Here is a 21,063-nt window from a genome sequence, read left to right as displayed (position 1 = left end):
TCTCAAGTAGCTAAGATTACAGATATGAGCTACTAATACCCAGCTATGAAATGTACCAAAAGCTTTTCTGCACCATTGAAAAGATCGTGTATTTTTTGTCTGTAATCTGTTAAGCTGGCACTAGTATTGAACATGCATCTGGACTTTGTAATCTATTAACATCGTGAATGAGTTGATTTTCTAACACTATTAGTGTTCCAAGTATAAATTCTACTCAGATCTATCTCTTTTTTTCATTATCTGACTTAGTTTGGATTTTTGTCCCTAGTAAGTAATAATAATTGGCCTAAAATCTTTTTTAAATATACCTTTTCTGGAAGAGTTTGTATGATAGTAGAATGATGTGTTTCTTAAATGTTTACTGGAACTTACTTGTAAAGTTGTTACTGGTATTTTCTTTGAGGGACATCTAGTTGATTCTGCCACTTTGGTTATAGGATTGTTAATATTTTTAATTTTCAAACTTATTTTGGTAGGTGTGTGTTGTTAATGTCTAATAAGCTAAAGATTACTAATAGTTAAGCGTTCAAAGCATTTACCTGTTTCTAGTGTATTTCCCATTTCATTAATATCTGCCATTTTTATGCTTACTTTGAGATTTAAAAATTTTTCTTACATTGTACGCCTTTTATTTACCTTTAGCACCAGCATTTAAGATCATACATGTCTTTGTTTGCTTTCCCTGCAATACACAAGCTTAATGTGTAGTGACTTCATTACTTGTAATTTTGCTTTCTTTTGTGGATTCTTTAATTTATGAGTTAAAGATTTTATTTCCCAAACAATGGAATTTTTGTAGTTAATTTGGCCTGTGTTGTGGTTAGGCAGCCCAGTTTGTATAACAAATCTGTTAAAACTTGTCATTTTTCCTTCCTGTGGTGCTTGGGTTCAAACCCAATGATAGGCAGGTGCTCCACCATTGAGAACTTCTGCTTTGTGGCTTAAGGCTGGCCTTGATGTTGAGATCCCTCCTGCCCCAAATTTCCACATATAGCATCACTTCTGGTACATGTATAGCCAATTTTTGTTTGCCCTTAAGGAAATCTGTAGTTTTCCTGTTATTGATGTAAACTTTCAAATATGCTTAGTAATTAAATTTGATTGGTACATTGTTCATGTCTCATACCTGTTTTTCTTAAAGAGCAGAGACATGTTCATCTTTGGAATTAATTTTTTACTCAGTTTTTTTTTACATCTATTTAAAAATATACTTTTAAATTATTAACTCATAACGTTTAAATATGGTTTGCTGAATTGAAACTTCTAAGAATGCTGTTTGTATTAAATACCACTGTTTGATCTTACTTAAATCAAACATTTCTGTGTTCTTTTAACTCTTGTTAAAGGGTTAAAAAAATTAAGCCAGGTGCCAGTGGCTTAAGCCAATAATCCTAAACTTCTCAGGAGGCTGAGATCTGAAGATAATGTTTCAAAGCCAGCCCCAAGCAGGAAGTTGGTGAGGCTCTTTATTTCCAATTAACCAACCAAAAGCCAGAAGTGAAGCTGTGGCTCAAGAGGTACAAAGCCAACTTTGAGCAAAAAAGCTAAAGCACATTACCTAGGCTCTGGCAAGAAAGCAAAAACAACAAAAAACTGTTATGGGGATAAGAATGATACTCAGCTGGTTTCTTATGGCTCATGACTGTAATCCTAGCTATTCAGGTGGTCAAGATACTGAGAATCATGATTTGGAAGCCATCCCATGTCGAAATTTCATGAGACTCTTAACTCCAATAAACCACCCAAAAGCTGGAAGTGGAGGTGTTGCTAAAGAGGTAGAGCACCCAGCTATGAGCAAAAACTGAGCCAGAGCTTGAAGCTCTAAGTCAAGCCATTGATAATACTGGTGTATGAGCATGCACACAGACACACACAGATACACTCAGAATTGTGGATCATACAGCTTTTTGGGTTTACCTTTTTCCTTCAGAATAATTGGAAAAGTCATGTAGATTATACACTTTTCTTTATTGCTCAGTGTGTAATATGGGTCGTGTGTTTAACCCTTCAACTCTTGAAGGACATCTGGGTTAATAGTTTGGGGCTGATATGTTAACAGTCCTATAAACATTTGTGCATAGATTTTTTGGGGGGAGCGAAATGTTCTTTTTTTTTTTTCTGGGATAAGTACCCAGGAATGCTTATTGTATATGTAATTTTTAAAGAACTTGCTGAACTCTTTTCCAGAGTTGCTGTACCATTGTACATCCCTACCAACAATGTATGAAGTGATCCAGTTTCTCTGCATCCTTGCCAGCATTTGGGGTTAACACTTTTTCCTTTTAGCCATTCTGGTAGGTATCTGGTGATATCTTAGTTTCCTGATGGCTAGTGTTGTTAAACATTTTCATGTGCTTATTTGCCATCTGTATATTCCCATTGATGAAATGTGTCCATGTCTTTCATCTTTTTTATTAGAATTTTTTCTTTGGCTATTGAGTTTTAAGTATTCTAAGTATATTCTAGACACTAGTGTTTTGTTAGATACATGGCTTGTAAATATTTTCTCCAAACCTGGTGACTCATTTTTCATTCTCTTAAATAGATCTTTTACGGACCATGGGTTTTTTTTTTGTTGTTGTTGTTGCCAGTCCTGGGGCTTGGACTCAGGGCCTGAGCACTGTATCATGCTTCTTTTTACTCAAGGCTAGCACTCTACCACTTGAGCCACAGTGCCACTTCTGGCCTTTTCTGTATATGTGGTGTTGAGGAATCGAACCCAGGGCTTCATGTATACGAGGCAAGCACTCTTGCCACTAGGCCATATTCCCAGCCCCCAGACCATGTTTTAATTTTAATAAAATCTATATTTTTCTTTTTCTGAATCTTACCAGTATCAATTTAAGAACTTTTGCCTATTCCTACATCCTGAAGATTTTCCTGATTTAAAAAAAAAAGTTATATGATTTGTTACATTTGTCTGATCCATTTATAGAACATGGCAGATTTATATAGACGTTCATTAAAAAAAAAATCTGTGGCTGTCTTGTTCCATAGCCACTTACTGAAAGCCTGTCTTTGCTTGCACCTTTGTCCAAAATTATTTGGGGATATTTATGCAGATCTATTTCTGCTCCCTTGAGCTATATATCTTCCCACTAATAGCAGACAATCTTTATTACTGTAGCTAAGTTATAGAAAAGGATAGACTGACTCTATCTGTTCTTGTTTTTTGTTTTAAATTGCTTTGTTTCAGCTTCCCTCTCCTTGTCGTCCTTTCCCTTATTAGGATTGAGCTCAGAGGCTTTACACAGCCTAGACAAGTGCTCTACACTGAGCCATATCTCTAAGACTCCCATCTTTTAAAAAAATTGTGTAGCTCTTGTAGTAGTTCTTTTCTCTTTGTAGGTAAATTTAGAATAACCTCATCTGTATCTACAAAATGTCTTGCTGGGATTTCGATACTAATTATGGTAAACTTCGATCTCAGTTTGGGGAAAATTGATTTGCTTATAAGTCAAGCCTTCCAATCCTTGAAGACTCAAATCACTAGATCCTCTTTGATTTCCTTCTCTATAGTGTTTTGTAGTTTCAAATACAAGTTTTAGACAAGTTAGATTTTCATATGTGTATTTTCATTTTCTTTAGAATTGCTATGTTTGATTGTTTTTACTTTTTTCCACATATGTTCATTGTTAGTTTAGAGTGATGTGATTAGTTTTTGTGTATTGGCTTTACATTCTGTGATCTTGCCGGACTCACTTGTAAGTTTTAAGGCTTTGTTTACTTCATGGGTTGCCTATGTAGTTATGACATCTGCAAATAGTTTTCTTTTCAGCTTATTAAGTCTTTTTTGTTCATTTTCTTGTGTTATTCTGCTATATGTGAGTACTATGTTGAATGAGTAGACATCCTTGTCTTATTCCCATTATTAGGTAGAAAACACTTCACCATTCAGTAAATTTGAGTGTGTGTGTGTGTGTGTGTGTGTGTGTGTATGTATTGTAGATGGTATATATCTAATTGGGGAACTTCTTATTTTTTACAAAATCACGATTGGATGTTATTTTTCTGCATTGATTGATTTGATTGCTTTTAACTATTAAGGTGGTATACCATGTTGATTTTAAAACATTGAACTCAGTCTAAACTTTCTTTTTTACATATTTATGAGAAATTATTGATCAGTGACTTAGAAAACTTCTTTATTTTCTGGTATGATAAAATATTCTAGGATCCTCCTCTTGGTGTATTTCCAACTTAGATTTATAATCAGCTACTTCCTTTAAGGAGCCTCAATTCCTTTTATGGGAAATAGTATTTAGACTACAGTCACTTTTTTTCTCTCCCACCTGAAAACAAACTAACATTTTTGTTTAACTAAAACTGGAATACTTGTTTTATTTTTTAAATTATTATTATTATTTTGGCGGGGGGGGGGCATTCCTGGGGGCCTGGACTCAAGGCCTGAGCACTGTCCCTGGCTTCCTTTTGCTCAAGGCTAGCTACCCCTTGAGCCATAGCTGTGATACTTAATTGGAGCTAAGAATCTCATAGACTTTCCTGCCCGAGCTGGCTTTGAACCTGGAACCTCATATCTCAGCGTCCTGAGTAGCTAGAATTATAAGCATTGAGCCATTGGGCACCCAGCTATTTTTTAGTCATTCATTCATTCATTTATGGCCAATCATGGGGCTTAGACTCAGGGCCTGAGCACTGTCCCTGGCTTCTTTTTGCTCAAGTCTAGCACTCTGCCACTTGAGCCATAGCGTCACTTCTGGCCATTTGCTATATATGTGGTGCTGAGGAATTGAACCCAGGGCTTCATGTATACGAGGCAAGCGCTCTTGCCACTAGGTCATATCCCCAGCCCCTATTTTAGTCTTTTAAAAACTTAAGTTTTTTAAAAGTTTAATGTGTACCAGCTATGCAGGGAGATATTCCATCTCCATAGAATGATTTTAATTGTATTTAAAAATTTTTCTATACATATGCACAGTGTGCTTTGAACAAATTCATTTCATTTCAAACAATTTGATGGGTTTCGTTATGTTGTCGTCGTGTATATGTGCCGATAGCTCTAGATCCTCATCATCCCCTCAGTGTGGCCTCCTTTTCCTGCTGCCTGCTTGCTCCCTTGGAACTTCAAGACAGTTACTCCTTCTACATTCATGTCCCATTACCACTACTGCTGTTGTCATCATTGCCATCATCATCTTAGGTCTCTAATAATAAACCAGAAAGAACATGGAATATTTAATGGTTTTCCTTTTTCTTCTTTTTCCTCCTCTTGTTGCTGTTGTTAATGTTATTTTAGGGCTTCAAGTTTACTTAGTTTGCTTCTGGGAATCTTATTTGAGCAATGCTTTCAGTCCAATATTCGGCTTTCTGAGTTTGACTTTTCTCTATTAATATGGTGATCTCCAGTTCCATCCATTTTATTGCAAATAATATAATTTATTTATCTATATGTTTCAATGGTATTCAGTGTTTTGTTGGTGTGTTTGTATGTAAATACATATATAAATCATCATTTTCTTTATCCATTCATCAGTTGTTAGGCACCTAGACTGATTGTACTACTTGGCCATTGTGACTAGTTCTGCATTAAACATATGTATATAAGTATCTTTCTTACATTCTTACTTTTTTTTTTAATGTTCTTGGATATATGCCTAATAGTGGTCTAGTAATATCATAAAGAAGGGTAGATCTGCTGGGTGCTGGTGGCCTTTGCCTGTAATCTTAGCTACTCAGGAGGCTGAGATAGGAGAATCATGGTTCAAAGCCAGCCTGGACAGACAGTTGTTGGAGGAGTAGAGCTGACTCCATCTTGATTAGGGAAACATGGTAGCAAATGTTGGAGGGAGTAGAGCTGACTCATCTTGATTAGGGAAACATGGCAGCAATTGTTAAAATGAAGTTAAATTTTAGGTCACCCTGACTACAAAATTCTGCTCCTGTACATGGCTAGTTTAACTTGTTTGTTGCTTTCTCTACCCCCTCACCAACCCTCCTCAACTCCCTACATCTGGGTTATGCTTTTACCTTTATAAACCCCAGCTCGAGGACTGTTAGGGGTCACAATGTTAGCTCCGGAGTCTGTACTGCGTCCTGGCTGGTCAGCCAGCTTTTTTACAGTTGCAGTTTCAACTCCCCTGAGTCTGTACTGCATCCCTGGCTGGTCAGTTGGCTTTTTACTTCCCCAATAAATCCATCTTTGCTTGAGACTGTCTCTGCGTGGTGGACTCTGGAGGGATGTGGGTTTGAGTCCCACTTGGGGTACCTCCCCTGGGCCCCATAACATCTGTGAGACTCTTTAACTCTAATCAGTTACCAACAAAACTGGAAGTGGAGCTGTGGCTCAAAGTGGTAGAGTTAGCACAGAAGCAAAAAAAAAAACCCAGCTCAGGGACACTGCCCAGGCCCTGTGTTCAAGCCCATGACTGACCAAAAAGAAAAAAAAAAAAAAGGTAGACCTATTTTAAGTTTTTGGGTGAACCTCTATACTGATTCTCATAGTGGTGGAAATGTAAACGGTACCAGTTTACATTCCTACTAGCAGTGTATGAAGGTTCCTTTTCCCTCGTATCCTTGGCAGCATTTGTTGTTGTTTACTTGATGACTGACATTCTGATTTGGGTGATAGTAATCTTAACTGTAGTTTGCATTTTCTTAATGGTGAAGAATATTGAATTTCTTCATGTATTTGTCATTTGTAGTTTTCTGTAGAACGGTCAACTGATTTGCCTTGCTAATTGGATCATTTGTCCTTTGCTGTTAAATTTTTGGACCTCTGTATATTTTGGATATTAATCCTTTTCCCATTGAATAGCAGATGAAGGTTTTTTTTCTCTTCTAGTAATTGTTTGGGGAGCAGAAAGTTGGTGGGTTTTTTGGGGGGGCTGGCGGGGGCGGGGTTGCCAGTCCTGGGGCTTGGACTCAGGGCCTGAGCACTGTCCCTGGCTTCTTTTTGCTCAAGGCTAGCACTCTTGAGCCACAGCACCACTTCAGGCCATTTTCTATATATATGTGGTGCTGGGGAATGGAACTCAGGGCTACATGTATACGAGGCAAGCACTAGGCCATATTCCCAGCCCAGAAAGTGTTTTTTTTAATGTCATAAAACCTTGTTTATTTACACCTTTTTGACCCTGAACAAAGAATTAGGTATAATAATACAATTACGTGAAAACATTAGTGGGTGTGGAAATGTTGACAAAGGGAAAGAAGATAGGGAAAAACAAAATTTTGTGCCAGAATTGGGGCTTGAACACAGGGCCTCATGCTCTTGCTTAGCTTTTTTTGCTCAAGGCTGATGCTTGAGCTGCACCTCTACTTCCAAGAATAGGACATTTTCATAGCAGTTTGTCACTATACTCTTATCTAAGCTGAGATCACAAAGTTTCATGTGTCAGAGGCAGGGAATGTGCAGAAACTTAATGCAGTACCATTTACCAGTTGTTCTTTCCTTATTTCCTGGGCAATTGAAGTTATATTTAGAAAATAATTACCTATGCCTATATCTTTCAGTTTTCCTATAGTAGTTTTTAGGTCTTATGATCTTTCATCCATTTGAGTTGATGTCTTTAACAGGGAAAAACTATTTGTTTTTTGCATCTAAAAACATCAGATCTCCCAGCATCATTTGGTAAAGAGGCTGTCCTTTTCCAGTGTGTGCTTTTGGATCCTTTGTGATTTTCTTTTTCTGGGTCTTTTTTTTTTTTTTCTGGTCCTGGGGCTTGAACTCAGGGCCCGAGCACTGTTCCTGGCTTCTATTGTTCAAGGCTAGCACTCTACCACTTGAGTCACAATCTCTCTATAGAATAATTTGAAGACTGGTGATATCTTTAGTGTTGCTCTTTTTGCTTAAGATTGCTTTTGCTTATCAGGAGTCTTTGAGGTGTCTACATGAGTTTTAGGATTGAAAATCTGGAATATTCTAGATTTATAGAAAAGCTTACGTTTGTAGAGTCCTTAGATGCTTATACGTTCTTAGTTTCACCTGATTAAACAAGTGTGTGTGTGTGTGTGTGTGTGTGTGTGTGTATGTGTGTGTGTCAGTACTGGACTTGGGCTCTGTCCCTTAGCTTTTTCTGCTCAAAGCTGAAGTTCTACCACTTGAGCCACAGCTCTGCTTCTGGCTTTTTGGTGGTTCATTGGAGATCAGAGTCTCACGAACTTTCTGGCCCTGTGTAAGCTTTGAAACTCTGATCCTTACATCTCAGCCTCCTAAGCAGGTGGGATTACAGGCACCTGTAGCATGGCAAAGCAAACATTTATAGGAACAGTCTTTCCCTTTTGAAGACAGAAAGTTTAATTTTTCATGTTCTCATTACTCATGTATACTTCTGCCTATTCACTACAAATTATTTGGGATAAAATCTTGAGTAGTATATAATTTTATGCATATTTAGTACTATATAACTACATAGATAGCATAAATATCTGTGATAGTTACATAGATATTTTCTATTTTGTTTACTTTTCCTTCTAAACTCTAGGTAGTATTTCTACTGTGGGGCAAACCTATCTCTGGATAGAGACAACCAATAATTTATTCAGTTTTATATTAAACCATTTTTACATTTCTATATTAAACTATGTTTGAATGACTTGTTTTATTTTGATGTGTGTGTGTGTGTGTACACACAAGTACTGGGACTTGAACTCAAGGCATCATACTCTTGCCTAGCTTTTTCACTCAGGGCTGACAGATTACCACTTGAGCTGTCCTCCCACCTCTTAACATTTTTGCTGGTTAATTAGAGATGAGTCTTTCAGATTTATCTGCCTGAGCTGACTTTGAATTGAGATCCTTAGATCTCAGCCTCTTGAGTTGTGGGAATAATAGATGTGGGCCACCAATGTCCAGTTCACTGAGGACTTCAATGTTTATACTTACAGGAACATTGATGTATTAATACTGGTTTATAAATTGTTATATTTATAAATGAAAATGTAAATTATTATACAATAGCTCTAATAAGCAGCATTAATATTTATCAGTTTACTTTAGTAATCCTTCTCCCTACCTGGTGACCAATTAACCTGAGATAACCAACTGCATATGGATGAAAGATTTATCTTGACTGTTGTTTCAGAATGTTCTGTCTATGGTTACTTTGCTTCTTTGTCTTGATCCTGTGGTAAGGCTGAACATTAGGCAGGGAACACATGGTGTCCTAGTTACTCACCTCATGGCAGCCAGGAAGCAAAGTGGATCTACTTCAGGGGCAGTCTTTACAGTGACCTAACTTCCTTCCATTAGGTGCCTTCTAAAGGTTCTTTTATCTCATTAGTTTGACAGGCTGGTGACTAAGCCTTCAAAGTATGGCCTGGCTTTTTGCTGGTTATTTGGAAGATGGCGTTTCATGAATTTGGCTGGCTACAGGTACCAAATGCCTGAGTAGCTAGGTTTATAGACTTTAGCAGCCAGCACTCAGCCTTCTTTGTTGTTGAAAGAGTGTCTGGCTAGCCTTAAACTCAAGATCCTATTGCCTATACTTCCTGAGTAGCTAGGGTTATAATGTTGTACTATCATGCCTGGCTTAGTCCTTATACATGAGGTAATAGAAACATGTAGAGAGATGTTCTCTGAAGCTTCAGCTTGTTACAGATATTGAATTATAGTATGTTTTTATTGTTGAACAAGTGAGTTTCAGTTTTGGTGTCTGTCATTTGGGAATTCATTATACTGTAAAGAAAAGATCCATTTAAGGACCCTTAATTGTAGGAAGTAAATTATTTTCCCAGTGATATAAACCAGGAATAGATCCTGACATGAACTCTGAAATAAGTAGTGATTAGGAATTAAGTCATCTTCCTGGTTTGCATACAGTTTCTCTTAATCATATTAGTATCTTTGCTCTTTTGACATGATGATTATATTAATCTGTGGTCTTCCTTTATGATTATTTATAAACAAAGATGTAGGATTTATGTGTGAGTCTGTGTGTGGGTGTGCTAGTTCTGGGCTTTGAACTCAGAGCCCAGTCACTGTCCTTGAGCTTCTTTGTTCAAGGCTAGCACTCTACCACTTGACCCATTGTTCCACTTCTGGCTTTTTGGTGATTAAACGGAGGTAAGAGTCTCAAGGACTTTCCTGCCCAGGCTGGCTTTGAACCATGATCCTCAGATCTCAGCCTCTTGGGTAGCTATGATTATAGGTATACGCCACCAGTGCCCTGCAGGAATGGGCATATTTTAAAAAAAAAAGTGAGTTGTTATCCTTAGTAGCCTTACTTTCGGCCTCCCATGTTAGGTGACATGGCAGATATGGGTATATGCAAAATCTATGTTAGAATTTCTCCAGATTTAATTTTTTTGTTTATTTCATATTTTTGTCATTTTCATCTCATATTTAAGTCTCAAAGAAACATTTTTATTCATTGATGATTACATGTATCCATTATTTTCCTGTTCAGTGAGATATGTTCTAAATGTAGTGACTTCAGCTTGCCTTCATTGGTATATGCAATCTTTCAGTTACATAATACATTAGCTTAAACATTTGTATAACTTTGTGTATACCTTAAGTGTAAAGAAACAAGTTACTTTGGGCTGGGGATATGGCCTAGTGGCAAGAGAGCTTGCCTCATATACATGAGGCCCTGGGTTCGATTCCCCAGCACCACATATACAGAAAACGGCCAGAAGTGGAGCTGTGGCTCAAGTGGCAGAGTGCTAGCCTTGAGCAAAAGGAAGCCAGGGACAGTGCTCAGGCCCTGAGTCCAAGGCCCAGGACTGGCCAAAAAAAAAAAAAAAAAGAAACAAGTTACTTTAAAGTCTTAGTCTTTATATTAGTTTTTCTTAAGAATGCAGTTTATCAGCTGTGGGGATTATCAATTGTGGGGCTACGGATAGATTCTCGGGGCATGTGTCTGCTAGACAAATACTCTACCACTGAGCCATACCTTTAGATTTGTGCTTTCTTTTTTTTCCCCCCCTTGTACTGAGGTTAGACTCCTGTGCTTTTGAGGCATTCTTGCTTCTTGAGTTGACATTATTCCACTTGAGCCATACTTATCAGCCTAACCTTTTGTTGATTATTTTGAGGATGGAGTCTTACAGGTTTTTCTGCTTGAGCTGTCTTTGAACCTTGATCTTACTCAGCTTCCTGAGTAAGATCAGAGACCTGAGCTTCCAGTGCCCAACTCTTTTGTATATTTAAAAAAAAATGAATTTTGCCATGTTTCCCTGTATAGAAATTTCTATACCTAGAGCCAATACCAGTTGTAATGGAAATATTGAAAGGTGGATTTGGGGAGCTTTGGGGAGGCACCAGGGCAGAGTGGAAAAAGTGTGCTTTGAAAATACTGGACCAAAGATGTAGACATCAGAAATGAATGAAAGAAAATAGTTGAAATTCATTCTTTGTGTGTGTGTTTAATATGATTTGATTGTTAAGGTGTTGTACAGACAGAGGGTTTTCTATTTTATAAGTCAGGTAATAACTGCCTTTTTATTTTTATTTTTTTGACAATGTCATCCCTCTCTTTGCTTTCCCTAGAAATCCATTCTTAATAGTACTTTATAGTCAGCTAGCTTTATTCTTCTGATGACCCTTTTTACAATACATGCTACGAAAAGGACCAAATTTTGAGCTTGGTTCAAAACTAAGTTTTTGGGGGTTTTTTTTTGGCCAGTCCTAGGCCATGAACTCAGCACTGTCCCTGGCTTCTTCCCGCTCAAGGCTAGCACTCTGCCACTTGAGCCACAGCGCCACTTCTAGCCATTTTCTGTATATGTGGTGCTGAGGAATCAAACCCAGGGCCTCATGTACACGAGGCAAGCACTCTTGCCACTAGGCCATATCCCCAGCCCCAAAACTAAGTTTTTAAAAATCCACATAATCCTATTTTGTAAGTGTTTTGGAGATTGTACAAGTGCTGAAGTAAATGAGGGTTGTTATTGTTCTTCTGAAATTGAAGTTGATGACCAGAGGGATGAAAATACTTTTTCCGAGTTCTGATGCTTAGTGCCAAGGCTTAAACTCTTAACTACAATGAGGTTTTCCCTAGGGTCCTTTTGACACTCAGATTATTCATTATCTTTAGTTGTGTTTCTGGTAGTATGTCTATCTTGTCAGCATTTTGTAGTTCAAAGACCATTCCATTTGCTGTTCAGAATCCAGTAATTTCATATTTATGGATATAAACCTTTACCTCTGTCTTCCTTTATTGTTTTTAACTCCCTGCCCATCCTTTGGATGCCCAAATAAGGCCTTTAGTCTTGTTTGTTTGTTTGCCAGTCCTGGGGCTTGAACTCAGGGCCTGAGCATTGTCCCTGGCTTCTTTTTGCTCAAGGCTAGCACTCTATCACTTGAGCCCCAGTGCCACTTCCGGTTTTTTCTATACGTGGTGCTGAGGAGTTGAACCCAGGGCTTCATGTATACGAAGCAAACACTTTACCACTAAGCCATTCCCAGCCTGGCCTTTAGTCTTTATTGGAAGTAATCCAGGCTGCTATGGATATTCCTTACTGATCAGGAAGGCGGGGAAACAAAAAAGTATAGTAAGAAGAGGGTGCCCTGAGATAAGGCTCTAAAAGGGCTTTGGTCAGTTCCAAGAGGTCTATCTTCTCTTTGTGTCTGCTCTGCCCACTCCCTGCCCCCCCCCCCCCATGGTCTTTATAGGTAAATTCTGACTGGTGTGGTTTACAGATTGAGAACCACTAAGTAGCCCTATTCTTGAGGCAATGGGGCAGCAAGTGGTAAAAGTACTTAATAGGTTTTTCTGAATTAATGACAGGTAATATGTAAAGCTTACAGTGTTTGTTTTAACATCCAAGAACAAGTTAGTAGAGTGATATTGAGGGTGATCTTGATGTTTAGAGTTTATGGCTATCTAGTTCTTTACTCTCCTCTGAAGAAGGTCTTTTTCTCCAGTGAGAAAAAGACCAGGCTGAGAATTTAGTTTTGGAAGTTTTACATACTTGTAAATAAGATTTACTTGAGACAGGTTCTTGTAGCTGAAGCTAGTTTTGAAGTAACTTTGTAGCCTAGAACTTAATATCCTCCTGTGTGTCCATTCCCTCCTCCTGAGTACAGGGATTATAGACATGTACTACTGAGCCCAAGATCTTTTTATTTAATACTTTAAAATACAGTGTGTGTGTGTGTGTGTGCGTGCATGCGTGTGTGTGTGTGTGCGTGCCAGTCTTGATGATTGAACAACATATTTTTTAGATTTTTATCTGAATTGGCTCCGTGAATATTAATCTAGGTAGTATATGTGAAGCTGGTTACTAATACATGCAAGTTGATGGACTACAGGAGACTGTAGGTTTTAGAATTTTTATATGCTTAAAGATGACTATTGGCTTTCTTTTCTTTTCTTTTAGAATATGGTTTCTAGTTTTAGGGTTTCTGAACTACAAGTGTTACTAGGCTTTGCTGGCCGAAATAAAAGTGGACGCAAGCATGACCTCCTGATGAGGGCACTGCATTTATTGAAGAGCGGCTGTAGCCCTGCAGTTCAGATTAAAATCCGAGAATTGTATAGACGCCGATATCCACGGACTCTTGAAGGACTTTCTGATTTATCCACAATCAAGTCATCTGTTTTCAATTTGGATGGTAGTTCGTCACCTGTAGAACCTGACTTGGCTGTGGCTGGAATCCACTCGTTGCCTTCCACATCAGTTACACCTCACTCACCGTCATCTCCAGTTGGTTCTGTGCTGCTTCAAGATACTAAGCCCACATTTGAGATGCAGCAACCATCTCCTCCAATTCCTCCTGTCCATCCTGATGTGCAGCTAAAAAACCTGCCCTTTTATGATGTCCTTGATGTTCTCATCAAGCCCACAAGTTTAGGTAAGTGCTAGAGAAATCAGTTGTTGTTGTTTTTTCTGGATAAGAAGGAAAATCAAGAACTTTCACCTATTGGATGTAAATTGCTGTTAATTCTGTAAATTTGAAGCATTAATGAAAATGTTTAAATGTACAGGTACTAAAATACTGGCAACCATAACTGAAATCTAACATAAATTTTGTATCTTGTGCTCTATTTTTCCAACTTTGCGTTATGCTAAAATACATGTGATATAAAATTTACCTTCATGACCTTTTTTTTTTTTTTTTTTGAGACAGTCTTATTGTCTCCAAAGCTAGCCTTGAACTCATGTCCCTCCTGCCTCAGCCACGCTACACATGTGGTTCTTGGTGGTTTAAAATGTATAGTTCAATGTATTAAGTATCTTCATAATCATTTTTTAATTTAATTTTATTGTCAAGGTGATGTACAGAGGGGTTACAGTTAGATACGTAAGGTAGTGAGTACATTTCTTGTCAAACTTGTTACCTCTCTGAGTATATTCATAAGCTTGTGCATCCTTTAGCCCCATCCATTTCCAGAATTTTTTTTAATCTGGTGAATCTTAAATACCATCTCTAGCTCTTTACCCTTCTGGCAACCACCATTCTCTCCCTCCCTCCCTCCCTCCCTCCCTCCCTCCCTCCCTCCCTCCCTCCCTCCCTCCCTTTTTTTCATTTTTTTATGCCAGTCTTGGGCTTGAACTCAGGGCCTGAACTTTGTCCTTGAGTGTTTTTGCTCAAGGCTAGCAGTCACTATACCACTTGAGCCACAGCTCCACTACTGGTGATTAATTGGAAATAAGAATCTCACAGACTTTCCTGCTTGGGTTGGCCTCACACTCAACCTCCTGAGTAGCTAGGGTTATAGGCATGAGCTATGAGTGCCCAGCTTCTTTTCTTTCTTCTTATTTTTACTGGGGATTACACCCTGGGCCCTTGGCATACTGAGTAAAGGCTCTATGATGGAGCCACATTCTCAACCATTGTACTTTGTGTATGTGTATATATAAAGTCTTATCTGTTAATATATATTTGAGACAGGTCTTACTTTGTAGCCCAGGCTGGTTTTAAACGTGTGATCCTTGTGCCTCAGCCTACTGAGTGCTGGGATAACAGGCCTGTTTTAATTTTTTTAGTGGAAGGGCAGTACTGGAGATTGAACTCATTCTCAGGCTTGCTAAGTAGGCACTCTACCACTAGGCCATTCCTCTAGCTCCCTTTTCTTGCATTGGTTATTTTCAAGGTAGGGTCATGCTTTATACCTTGGCCAGTCTGGATTGCTACCTCCAACTTGTGTTTCTTCCTGTTGTTGGGGGCAACACACGCAACCACTGCATCCAGCTATTGGTTGAGATGGAGTCTCACAAGTTCTTAAGCTTGGTTTGGCTTCATACTTTGATTCTCTGATCTCACCTGCCAAGTAGCTAGAATTGTAGGCTTAACAACCGTTATGCCTAACTCTTAATTTTTTGAAGAGTCACTATAGCATTTTAAACAGCAGCTGTACCATTTTATGTTCCTACTAGCAATTCCAGGAGTTACAATTTTCATATTATTTCCAAACCTCCTTCCCTCCCTTCCCTACTCTCTTTTTCCCCACTCCCTCTCTTTTTCTTCTTTGGTTCATGTGGTGGCCATTTTAATATGTAGGAGGTAATTTCATGTCTGTGATTGTGATGTTGAACATCTTTATATGCTTATTGACCATTTGTAAATCATTGGACAAATGCCTGTTCACATCCTTTGCCTCCTTTTTGCTTGTTTTTTTGAGAAAGGGTATCATGATGTAGCTCAGGTTGGTTCCAAATTCACATTTTCTCCCAGATGCTAGCTAGGATTACCACAATGTGCCACATGTCCTGCTAATTACTTTTAGTCATCTGTTTTTATTTGGAAGAATGAATCTATTCAATAAATTCTCTATAGAAAGAAGAAATCAGTCTCTAAAAATCTTAATAAAATTAAGCCAAGGTGCTTTGCTCTATTTCGTTTTATTTTATTTTAGCTTTCTTTTTTCATGTGTGCAGGTATATTTTATACTTTTAGTATTTTTTTCTTTTTGTGTCAGTTGCGGGGCTGGAACTCAGGGCCTGGTCACTGTTGCTGAGTTTCTTTTGCTCAAGGTTAGTTCTCTACGACCTGAGACACAGTACCACTTCAGGCTTTTTCTGAGTAGTTTATTAGAGAAAAAGAATCTCATGGACTTTCTTGCCTGGGCTAGCTTCAGAGTGCGAACCTCAGATCTCAGCCTTCTGATTAACTAGGATCACAGGCGTGATCCACCAGCACCCTGCTATTTTTAGTATATTTGTACGTATTTGACATATCTTACCAGATTTATGATTTGTAAACATTTTCTTCCATTCTGTGAGTTGCCTTTTTTTTTTTACCCTATTGATAGTATATTTTGGTGCAGAATTAGTTTTTGATGATGTACAGTTTGTCTACGTTTGGATTTGTTGTCTGTGCTATTGCTGTCATATTCAAGAACTCATTTCCAGATTATAAGGCTTTGCTTTATGTTTTCCTGGAGTATTATTATTTTAGGTTTGATCCTTTTTAAGTTCATTTTTGTGTATGGCAGTATAAGGATTCAACTTTATTCTTTTGTGGATAGATATCTTCTAATTTTTCCAAAATAATTTTTTGGGAAGCCTATCCTTTCCCCTGAGAATAATCTTTCTACCCTTATCAAAAATCAGTTGGCCATAACAGACAGCTTAATCTAGTTTGTCTATTCCTTTTTGTAGGTGTCTGTCTTTTGATTACTGTATCATTACTTGTAACTATGTAATAAGTTTTTTGTTTTTGGTTATTATTATTTTTTTGGTTCTTGATTTGAATTTAGGTGTGGGATTTGCAAGCCCATTTGCTAGACTTTAACTTGTATAGAGTCCCCCTCCAAGTTCCACTCACCTATTTTTTGATAAGGTGTCTAATTTTTCTTCTGGGGTAAGATTTGGACCTCAATCTTCTACTAATGGCCTTTATCTGAGTAGCTGGGATTATAGGGGCATACAACCATACCTATCTTGTTGAGATGATGTCTGCTTTTTGCCTGGGATGGCTTCCAGCCTTGATCTGATCTCTGCCTGCTGTGAGTAGTTAGGATTACAAACTTGAGCCCCTGCACAGTATTTTGAAATCTGGAAGTGTGCATTTTCCAGCCTTATTCCTCAAGGTTGCTTTGGATTTTCAGGGTTCTTTGAAGTTCTGTAAAAAATTATTACTATTGTTGTTGTTATTATTTTCTGGGTTATTTGAGGTTCTGTGAAAACATTATTATTACGATTACCTCTACTACTATTTTGTGTGGGTCCTGGGGCTTGAACTCAGGGTCTGGGTTATGTCCCTGAGCTTTTTTGCTCAAGGCTAGTGCTCTATGATTTGAGCCACAGTTTCACTTCAATGGGCTGTGTGCTTTCAAGGCAGGCACTTTATCACTGAGCCATGCCTCTCCCCATTTTTGAGATAGGTTTTCACTTCCTGCCTAGTCATACACGTGGACTGCAGTCTGCCTATTTTAGGGGTCCGTAGTTGCTGGTGTGACAGGTATATGCAGCTGCATCCAGCTTCCCTCATATTGAGAGGGAGTCTTGTGAACTTTTGTGCCTGGGCTGACCTGGACCTTCTATCCTACTGATTTCAGCTTCCCAGGTAGCCAGGAGTATAGCTGTGAGCCACCAATACTCAGATTAAAGTCACTATTTTTGTTGTTGTTGCAAGACCAGGATGCGAACTCAGTACCTTATGCTTTACTTATTGGCTGGTACTTACCAGTTGGGCCATGCCTCCAACTCCCAAGCTCACTATATTAAAGAGGTCTGAAACATCAGTTCTCTGACCTTCCCAGTTGACCTTTATGATGGTTGCTTTCTATTATGATGAGTTCTATTTTAACACACTCTGAAACAAGTCATCAAAAATGGATTCCTTAGTTAACATGAAAGAGAAAGCTTTATTTCTGTTAGCCATTGTGTATGAGGATGTTTTTACATTTTGTATTTATATGTTTGAGATTCAACACTCCTGTACTTTAAAAATATTTTCCTTGATTTTTATTATGCTAAAATACATGTAAAACTCAACAGTTTTGAATATTTTAATGTTCAATGCCTTATGATTTTGATCATAAACTACCTCATACAAATGAAATCATACAGTATTTCTTTTTGACTTGGTTAATTTTAATTAGTATAATGTCCTTAAGACTCATCCTTGGTAAGTATATGTCAGAAATTTTTTCTTTTGAGGGCTGAATAATACCCAGTCATATCCATATGCCACGTTTTGCTGCTTTATTTGCCTATCTGTTTACATTAGCTATTGCAGATAATATCACTTAGGCCTGTAATCCTAGCTGTGAGGGAGACAGAGATCTAAGGATCCAGGGTTCCAAGCCAGCCTGGGCAGAAGGAGTTGTGGCTCAAGTGGGAGAACTCTAGACTTGAGCAAAAAAGCTAAGGGATAGTGCTCAGGCTGAATTTAAGTCCCATTACTAGCCCTCACACAGAATACTGACAGCTGTGAATATAGTGTACAAATTATCTCTTTAACTTAAAATTGTCTTTAATTTTATTGAATTAATTTTCTTTTCTTTTTTTTGCCAGTCCTGGGCTTTGTACTCAGGGCCTGAGCACTGTCCCTGGCTTGTTTTTGCTCAAGGCTAGCACTCTGCCACTTGAGCCACAGCGCCACTTCTGGCCATTTTCTGTATATGTGGTGCTGGGGAATTGAACCTAGGACCTCCTGTATACGAGGTGAGCACTCTTGCCAATAGGCCATATCCTCAGCCCTTATTGAATTAATTTTAACTTCATCAGGAGTAGAATTTCTGGGTCTAGTGTTAATCTCTAGTGCTAATTAATCCCTTGCTCTGTTTATTTGACTTTCAGGGCTTGAGCAATGTTTCCTCTGTGTGTGTGTGTGTGTGTGTGTGTGTGTGTGTGTGTGTGTGTGTGTGTGTAAAAAACATACTAAAAGATTTACTAAGATCTTTTCCCATTTTTTCTTTGTTTTTTAACCTTGCATAACTAGCTATACAAGGGGGAGTTTCACTGTGACACTTTCACACATGTATACTATTATGGTTAATCTCTGCACCCCTACTAGTCTCCCTGACTCCTTTTCCCGTTTCTTAATACAATTTCAGGGGGTTCATTGTTCTAGTTTCCTAATTGCTGGCTATTTGACTATATCCATCCCAATACACTTTTTTAAAACTTTTTTCTTTATTGTCAAAGTGTAGTAATTCATATTTAAGGCAGTGAGTACATTTCTTGTTCAACTTGTTACCTCTTCCCTCATCCCCCTCCTTTCCTTCTCCCCCTAAGAGTTATGCAGTTGGTTTACACCAAATGGCTTTTGGAATGGTTTGTCTTTTTGTCCTTTGTCTCTTGATTTTGATATTCCCTTTCTCTTACCTAGTTTTGTTAACCTAACCCCTTCTTGCTAGTATCTCCTTCAAAAGATCCTATCACTGCCCTTCCTTCACCTAATTGAAAACACCTTTCATTTAAGTTCTTTTTTTTTTTTTTTTTTTTTTTTTTGCCAGTCCTGGGCCTTGGACTCAGGGCCTGAGCACTGTCCCTGGCTTCCTTTTTGCTCAAGGCTAGCACTCTGCCACTTGAGCCACAGCGCCACTTCTGGCCGTTTTCTGTATATGTGGTGCTGGGGAATCAAACCCAGGGCCTCATGTATATGAGGCAGGCTCTCTTGCCACTAGGCCATAGTCCCCAGCCCCTCATTTAAGTTCTTTATGCTGTTTTCATATGTAGTTACAGTGTATCTCAATTATTTTTTTCTCTTTCACTTTTCCTCTTCAGTAGTCCCTTAGATTCATGTTCTGTGTTTATCATGCAAATATAATTATGTATAACAATACACAAACGCACATACATATGTGTATGCTCATAAGTAAATTTGTCTTTATGTCTGGCTTCTACAAATGAGCCAAGCCATACAAAAAATGTCTTATTTTTGAGTCTGGCTTATCTCATTCAATATGATGTCCTCCAGTTCCACCCATTTTTCTACAAATAGCGTTGTATTTTTTTCATGGCTGTAATATTTCATTGTATATGTATATTTTGTCATATATGTCCAAGGACACTACTTATTCAGCAGTTACCTTTTTTGTTTGTTTTGGGTGTCAGGTACTGGTGTTTGAACTCCGCTTCAAACTGGTCACATCTCCAATCCCATATTTTTGCTGGTTTGTTGGAGACAGTCTCAAGGACTTTTCTGCCTAGACTGGCTTCAAATCTCAGTCCTCTAGGTCTCAGCCTCCTGATAGCTAGGATTACAAGCATGAGCCACCCACCAATGCCAAGCAAAGCATCTTTTTTTATCTTTATGCTCTAGGAATATTGCAGTAGTAATATATACAAGGATGTTTTGCCCTTTCTTGGGAAGTCATAAAATTTGTTCTCGAAGCAGAAAACTTGGAGCCTGTATAATTACTTTTTAGATGGATGGTTTCTATTTCACTAGGTAATCTAGTAAAGCCATTTGACTAGGTAATCTTTTGTAAACAAATGATAATTATGTATTGTAACTTATTTACTTAGAAGTAATGAAATGTTATATTTTCTTTGCTCCTCTGACTAAGGCACTGAGAACATGGCATAACAAAGCAAATAGTTCTTGGATAGCACTCTTCTGGGGGTATGTTTCTGACCCTTTGAGTTCTATTATATAGTTATAGTTCAGTGACAGTACAGGGTAGCTACTATTTTAGAGTAAAGAACGATTAAATGCTTAGAATTAAGGTAACTCCTTTGGAGTGATTTTTACTTGTAATTCCAAGACTAATGCAGTTAGTTACCTACTTGACTTTAGAATTTTAGCGTTTTCGGATTTGGTAGAGACTTTATCAAAAGTACCTGGTTATTGTAACTGCCTCGATCCTTGGATTTGTTACTGAAATGTTTGTGTTTTTTTTTTCCCCCTCCTTTTCCCAGTTCAAAGCAGCATTCAACGATTTCAGGAGAAGTTTTTTATTTTTGCATTGACACCTCAACAAGTTAGAGAGATATGCATATCAAGGTAAGAGGGATGTTTAGAATGTGTTTCTCCATGAATGGGTGTAGTCCCTTAGTGATGCTGTGACAGTGCCACACACTGTGTGGCCTAAACAGATTTTTTTTTCTTATAATTCTAGAGAGTTCTGTCCAGTATCAAGGTATCAACAGGTTTCACTTTTCTTAATCCCTTGTCTGTGTATTTTTCCGTGTCCTCATATGGCTTTTTCTCTTTTCCAGTACATCCCCGATGTCTTTTCCTGTTTTTATGAGACCAGCATT

The 21,063-nt window shown here is 38.1% G+C and overlaps 1 protein-coding gene across 9 annotated transcripts in view; it reads left to right on the top strand.

Moving 5' to 3' along the window:
- Nucleotides 1-21,063, top strand: part of Pias2 (protein inhibitor of activated STAT 2) — a 78,632-nt gene that overhangs the window by 10,567 nt on the left and 47,002 nt on the right. For 8 of the 9 annotated variants that reach the window (XR_007213448.1, XM_048363690.1, XM_048363686.1 and 5 more), the window contains exons 2-3: nucleotides 13,285-13,759; nucleotides 20,722-20,806. Coding sequence is in view for 8 of the 9 variants with exons in the window: in XM_048363690.1 (XP_048219647.1) it covers nucleotides 13,285-13,759; nucleotides 20,722-20,806 (560 nt within the window). In the remaining variant the exon portion in view is untranslated. Of the gene's footprint in view, nucleotides 1-2,187; nucleotides 2,295-13,284; nucleotides 13,760-20,721; nucleotides 20,807-21,063 lie in introns of all 9 variants that reach the window. The other variant, XM_048363684.1, reaches the window with a different exon arrangement.

This window comes from Perognathus longimembris, chromosome 15 (assembly GCF_023159225.1).
Source record: "Perognathus longimembris pacificus isolate PPM17 chromosome 15, ASM2315922v1, whole genome shotgun sequence".
Lineage (NCBI taxonomy): Eukaryota > Metazoa > Chordata > Mammalia > Rodentia > Heteromyidae > Perognathus > Perognathus longimembris.
The sequence above is the reverse complement of the archived record's forward strand: the minus strand, read 5'-3'. Positions and strand labels throughout refer to the sequence as shown.